Source organism: Condylura cristata, unplaced genomic scaffold (genome assembly GCF_000260355.1).
Source record: "Condylura cristata isolate star-nosed mole 26May11 unplaced genomic scaffold, ConCri1.0 scaffold00002, whole genome shotgun sequence".
NCBI lineage: Eukaryota > Metazoa > Chordata > Mammalia > Eulipotyphla > Talpidae > Condylura > Condylura cristata.
In genome coordinates, this window is record NW_004567103.1 from 2,779,646 (window position 1) to 2,785,785 (window position 6,140).

The 6,140-nt window shown below is 66.0% G+C and overlaps 1 protein-coding gene across 1 annotated transcript in view; it reads right to left on the reverse strand.

The window, feature by feature from the left end:
* Positions 1–261: 261 nt before the first annotated feature.
* Positions 262–6,140, reverse strand: part of CHRND (cholinergic receptor, nicotinic, delta (muscle)) — an 11,789-nt gene continuing 5,910 nt past the window's right edge. The window contains exons 8-16 of the mRNA XM_004674767.1: positions 5,850–6,033; positions 5,561–5,716; positions 5,277–5,386; positions 4,291–4,491; positions 2,901–3,012; positions 2,713–2,827; positions 1,769–1,973; positions 1,558–1,676; positions 262–453 (exon numbers count right to left, since the gene is read on the reverse strand). Coding sequence (XP_004674824.1) covers positions 271–453; positions 1,558–1,676; positions 1,769–1,973; positions 2,713–2,827; positions 2,901–3,012; positions 4,291–4,491; positions 5,277–5,386; positions 5,561–5,716; positions 5,850–6,033 — 1,385 coding nt within the window. The 3' untranslated portion in view covers positions 262–270. The remainder of the gene's footprint in view (positions 454–1,557; positions 1,677–1,768; positions 1,974–2,712; positions 2,828–2,900; positions 3,013–4,290; positions 4,492–5,276; positions 5,387–5,560; positions 5,717–5,849; positions 6,034–6,140) is intronic.

Genomic DNA, 6,140 nt, shown 5'->3' on the forward strand with positions numbered 1-6,140 from the left:
GAGAAACAAGAGGCCTTTCAGACTAGACACAGAGGGGCCTCCCAAACCAGCCCTGTGGCAGCCTCCCTGGCCCCTGGCGCCTCCCATTGGTCCCGCCTCACACCCTGGCCCAGTCACCTGCACCCCAGCCTAGCGCAACCAACTGGCTCAAGTCTCTGAGCCAGGTGCCGCCTCCCTGGAACCCCTGTCCATGTGGCTACTTGGCAGCTTTGGGCTGGGCCTCTGCCCACCCGCCTGGGCCCATCCCCTCAGGGGGCAAGGCAGACCCACCTAGATGAAGCGCCTGTCCTGCTCTTGGTAGGAGAAGGGGTCCCCGGGGAAAGGCTGAGGGGGAGGCTGGTTGTAGGCTCCCTGCAGGAAGATCCAGGCTGTGCCCACCACCATGACAGGTGTGACCACAAACAGGCAGAGTCGGTCCACCGTGCGGGCCACCAGGTTCCAGCAGTCCTTCTCCTGTGGCGAGGGGCAGAGACGGGGTGAGGTGGACTCTCCGGCCCCAGACCCACACCCCCCAGCTGGCACCCAGAGACAGAGGCACGGCCTCAGGGCACCTGTGGGGCTGCCCCGGGCTTGCAGCGGGTGGGACCGGCCACTGTGTCCCCAGCAAGAGCCTCGGACCCCCGACACAAGCGGGGCGCCCATTTCATCTGCCTCGAGACAAAGAGCAGGGCCACAGCTGCCCTCCCCATTCCAATGCAGGGCCGGGGTGCTGGGGAGAGCTTGGGGCTAGGAGTCTGTCTCAGGGCTCAAAGGAAGGTGGGTAGGCCCCCCCCTCCCTCTCAGCCCCTTAGCCACTGGCACCCCGGTCCCCCCTTTTAAAAGCAAACAACAGGCTGCCGTGTCCGGATCTCGGCCGTCCAGGCCCAGACCGAGCGGGCGTCATAGCAGCTCAGAGGCCAGGAGATGGTCGAGAAATGGCTGGGCAGAACGGGCAGCTCTCTGTCACCAGGGACACAGCCCGCTGGACCTGCAGACCAAGGAGCTGTGCACGCACCCCACCCCCCACCCCCAGGGGGCAAGGGGACCTGCAGGGCCAGGTGAGCCCGGGCTGACGGAGAACGACGACGCGGACAAATCAACAAGAGGCCGAAGCGGATTACAAGCGTGGACGCGCTGGTCCTATAACCATGCGCTGGGCACTGGGAGCCGCTGGCTTCAAGCTCTGGGGGAAGGACACTGGGAACCGATCGGGAAGAGGCCCAGGCCACAGGAACACAAAGCCGCCGTGTGTGCTGGCTGCTCTCATCCGGCAGGTGCTCCTAGCCACCAGCACCAGCACGGGTCCCCCCACACGGCCCAGAGGAACACGGGGTGCTAGCCCCCCCACCTGGGATACTCCCCACCGGCACTCCCTGTCAACAAACAGGACCGAGCCTTGCGGAGTGAAAAAAGAAATAAAACCGCCATCCGTGGTTGCCGCAGGGACAGAAAGTGATAGGCAGCCGGAAGAAAGGAGAGGCCGGAGGGCGGCCAGCTCTGGCCCTGCAGAGACCACTCCTGCATCTCGGTGGGCGGGGCCCCTGAGCCAGGACACGCTGGGGCAGTGAGGCCACTCACCTCGTTGTAGTTGTTCTGGTCCCGCATGTGGCTGATGATGAAGTTGGCCCCGTCCACGGCCGGCTTCATCTCGCTGAGGAGGTCCTGCTGGGCCTGCTCCGAGGCTGCCGGGGGCCGGCCTGTGGACACCAGACCAGCGGTGGGCGCGAGGCCCCCCCGCCGCTCCCCCGCCCGCGCCCACGTGGGCCAGCACAAGCCCTGGGGCACCCACGTGCGCTGGTGAGGCGCCGGGCCAGCCCGTGCCGCTCTGACTGCTTCTCGAACATGAGGTCGCTTCGGGACTTGAGAGAGAAGTACTCTTCGGCCTTGGAGATGTAGCCCAGGGAGCTGGTCCGGCGGACCAAGGCCCCGGGGCTGGGCCCGTCCTGCGCCGGGCGGGACATGTACAGCAGCCTGGGCAGGGTCTCCAGGAAGAGCTGCGGCGGGCGGGGACGTGGAAAGGTCAGCTGGCCAGCCTGGCCGTTCCCGACTCCAGCCCAGCGGCCCTGAGCACCGCCCGCCGTCGGTGACCCCCGCCCCTGCGGATGGGCCTTCCGTTGCCCCAACTCCATTACTCAGGCACAGGGCAGAGCCTCCGCGGACATACGGGAAACCAAAAGTAAGAAAATACCCCAGATGCTGAGCGTCCTCCTCGAATGCTTAAAGACCCAAAAAGTTGCTAAACCACCACGCGGCCCACGAAGCCAGGTGGCCCCTGTGGCGACTGAGAGGCAAGGCCCGTCTCCTTCGGCCCGGCCCCAGGTCCTCCCTTCTGTTAATGGAGGAACAACAGACACAGGCCCAGCCTCCCCTTAGGGGGAGGTGAATTTTGACAGAAGCACCCAAGCATGTGAACACCCCCTTAGTGAGCTATCAGACCTCATCCCCGCCCGCAGAGGTAACCTCCACCTGGACTCCTATCACTGAAGGCTGGTTCTGTCTGCCCTGGAACTTCACAGAAGTTCCGTTCTGTCTGGCTTCCTGTAAGGATCTGTCTAGGAGGGCCATCCGGGGGCATGCACAGCAGTGGGGGGGGGGCTTCGGCCCCTGTCGTGGGTGCTTGCCAGGAGGGTCCAAGAGGGCCAGAGAGAGGACTCCCTGCAGGAGCGCGCCCCTGGCTCCTTCCAGGGGATCTGATCTGGACAGTCCCCAGCCTTCGGCTGCGAGAGCTCTCACCTTCTTGACCCCCTCGGACAGCACGTGGGTGCTGGGTGTGCGGAAGTGGATGTTGAGCACGATGACACAGATCACCACGACCATGGTCACCAGCACCATGCCGAAGAGCAGGAACCTGCGGACAGGCAGAGCCTGGAGACCCCGCATGCGCGAGGGGGCGTGGTGCGGGGCGTGGCCGGGTCACTCACTTGCCAATCAGGGGGATGGCCATGGACGTAGGGGGCAGCCGCTTGGAGATGAGCAGCAGGAAGACGGACTGGGCCAGGAGCACTGAGATGGCCACTGACGTCTTCTCACCACCTGGGGGAGCCCAGACTTGGCTGCAAGCGCGCCGCGCCCCCCCTCCTCCCGGAGGGCCCCTCCTCCCGGAGGGCCCCACTGCGGTCCCAGCGCTACCGTGCAGTGCCATGATGCCGGATCAGTGGCCTGGGCCATGGCGCTAGCGTGCCCGGTTCGAGTCTTGCCTCGGCCCCTTACCGGCTGGCTGACCTTGGGCTAGTGGGCAAACCTCTCTGTGCCACAGCCTTTCGCTGTTAAACCCTGCGCTCCTCTGTCCACCGGCGGCCTTGGCTGCCCCCTGCCGCTCAGGCCTCCTGAACCACGTGGGCTCAGAAAGCTCCTGGCATGCTCGGTGCTCCGGGACCACCTCACTGCAGCTGGGAGACCCCGCAGGCCCTTCTGCTTCTCCTACTTGAACCCCAAGGCAGGAAGGTGGAGGCCGGGTGCAGTCCCTACCTCTTCCCTGTCTGCCAGGCCCCTCCCAGCCTGGCTCTGCTCAAGCACCCCAATCCCAGGAAACCGCCCCCCACCCCACCCCCAGGCCTGGCTGCTCCTTCTATTTCTTTCCTTTTTTAAGATTTATTTATTTATGCACACAGAACTGGGGTGCAGGCCAGAGGCGCAGGGGGTGAGAGGAGTCACCAGAGACAGAGGGGGGAGCAGAACCAGCAGACTGACTGCAACACACTGCTGAGGGGAGCAGCGGGGAGACAGGAGAGGGCTGCGCCAAGTGGGTCACCCCTGGTCGGGGATCGAACTCTTGCTGCAGTGGCTGCGGACAGCTTCCTAGCGCTGAGACTAACCCCTGCACCACCAGGGAGTCCCTGCTCCTGCAGCTTCTGCGGCTTCTGCCAGCTGCAGAGTTGCGTGGCCTTTCTCTCAGCACCCACGGTGCCTGGCTCGTGGGGGAGCCAAGTGAGCGTCCATCACAGGTGCCCTTCTGGAAGCAGATGGGTGTAGGCTGCGTGGCCCCTGCCCTGGCTCCCCAGAGACCCCCTTATTGACATTCAGTGCCTCTTGGGTGCCGAGCCCACAGTCACACGTGGTGACTTGGCAGACCCTTTCTCTGCCCTAAGGTGGCACAGATTGGCGGTGTTCCCCAGGGTCCTGTTAGGAGGCAGGAGTAGTGTCCACGAGCTCCCGGGGACGCCGGACAGGGTCTCAGGGCCCCCCTCTCCTCCCGGCTGGCCGTGTGCCCTTCCTGCCTGGACCCCGGGCGGGCAGCCCCGGGAGCGGAGACCTCAGTGGGTGCCAGGAGGGGCAGGCGGGGCAGCCCCGGGTGGGGGGGTTGGGGCTCACTGTCGGCCGGCAGGTAGAAGACCAGGTTGACCATGAAGGAGATGAGCACGCAGGGCACCAGGATGTTGATGACGTAGAAGAGGGGCTTGCGGCGGATGATGAGGTAGAAGGTGACATCCTGCTGTCCGGGGCTGTCCCGCGGGACGCTGGGGTCCATGTTGACCCGGGCCGGCCGGTGCACGATCTCCCACTCCCCGTTCTCTGAGGGCGACAGGGGGCACCTTGCAGTTGGCCAGCCCAAGGGGCCAGGGGACCTGGGACAGGAGGGGGCCTGGGGGCATGAGCTGGGGCAGGAGAGGTGGGCGCGCGCAGACTAGACGTCTCGGGGTGCAGACTCGGCCCGCCTGAGAGACACACGCCTGGCAACACCAGCTCAGCCCTGGGGGCTTGTGTCCAGGGCAGAGGCAGGAAGGGGCCCGGGGCCAGAAGACCTGGGGCCAGAAGCGGGGGCAGGTGCAGAGGGGTGAGATGGAATTTCAGCCTGGCCGGGGAATTCCCTCTGGGGCTGGCTTCCTTCCTGTCTTTGGAAAGAGCAGAGCGGAGATCAAAAGTGGCTCAAACCGGAATCTCGGGGATAGCTAGGCCGTGACAGTGACACCCCATCCCACGCGGTGTTCAGTCTGGGCCAGCGGACGTAGGGCTCCCTAGTGGACAGGAGCACACAGCGGGATCCCACAAAAGACGGGGGGTGGGGGACGCTGGGAGGGGACAGCACACACCCACGGGCAGGGACACCATCGCTTTCCTTACCCGGCGGCCCCCCACCCCCAGAGGTCCCGCTCAGACCCAGAAGGTCTTCTGGCCCGGGGGCCCCTTCCTGCCTCTACCCCGGGACATGAACCCCCCAGTGCTGGGCTGGTGTCGCCGAGTGTGTCTCTCAGGGCAGCGTGTCCACTCCGCCGTGTCTGCGCCGCGAGCCCCGGTCTCCTGCGCGCACGGCCTCTCGGGGGGCCTGGCCCTGCCCGCCCACCAGGCGCGGCCGGCACCTGTGAAGCCCTCGGGGTCTATGATGATCCACTCCACGGGGTAGGAGCGGCCGTTCTCTTCCTCCTGCTTCAGGCTCAGGGTGATCTCCTTGGCCGTGTACTTGAGCGAACTGCGGGGGCAGTGGCCACAGGGCCTGGGTCACTGGCGGGGAATCGCCGTCGACGGAGATGCTACTAAAGGGGGTCTGGTCCGAGCGGGGCCCTGGGGGGCAGGGCACTGGTAACAACACAGCCAGGCTCTGACCCGGGGGCGTCACTCGTGTCGCTCGGCCCACGCAGCGCACCTGAACTTGAGCGAGCAGTTCTGCCAGTCGAAGGGGAAGTAGGTGACGGAGATGGGGCAGGAGGAGCGGAAGATGGCGGGCGGCAGCCAGTACACATAGCCCGAGGGGTAGACGAGCACGTTGCAGGAGTAGGAGATCTGGAAGGAGCCGTCGTTGCTGGGGGACAGGGACAGGGCCCCTGTGAGCAGCGCTCCAAGCTGGCATGGTTGGGGGAGGGGAGGGAAGGGAGGGCAGTCAGAAGCTTGGAGCCCGAGGGGCACTCGAGGCGGGGTGGGGCGGGGAGGCCAACTTGTTCTCCAGCACGATCTCTGGGAGCCACAGCATGTCAGGCGGCAGGCGCAGGACGCTGATGTTGCCGAAGTCTTCCATGTTCCACTGCAGCCGGGGGTCTGTCCAGCCCTGGAAGCCCCAGCACCGGTCAGCAGCGGGCCCTGCTGCTGCCCCCTGCTGCACCCTGGGGGCGCTGACTAGGCCTGGAAGCGGGCACAAGAGAGGTCTGCGGGAGGTGGGTGAGAACGAGGCCTGGCGTCGCCCACGGGCGGGTGCAGTGAGCAGCTACGGGCCGTCAGTCCCGCGGACT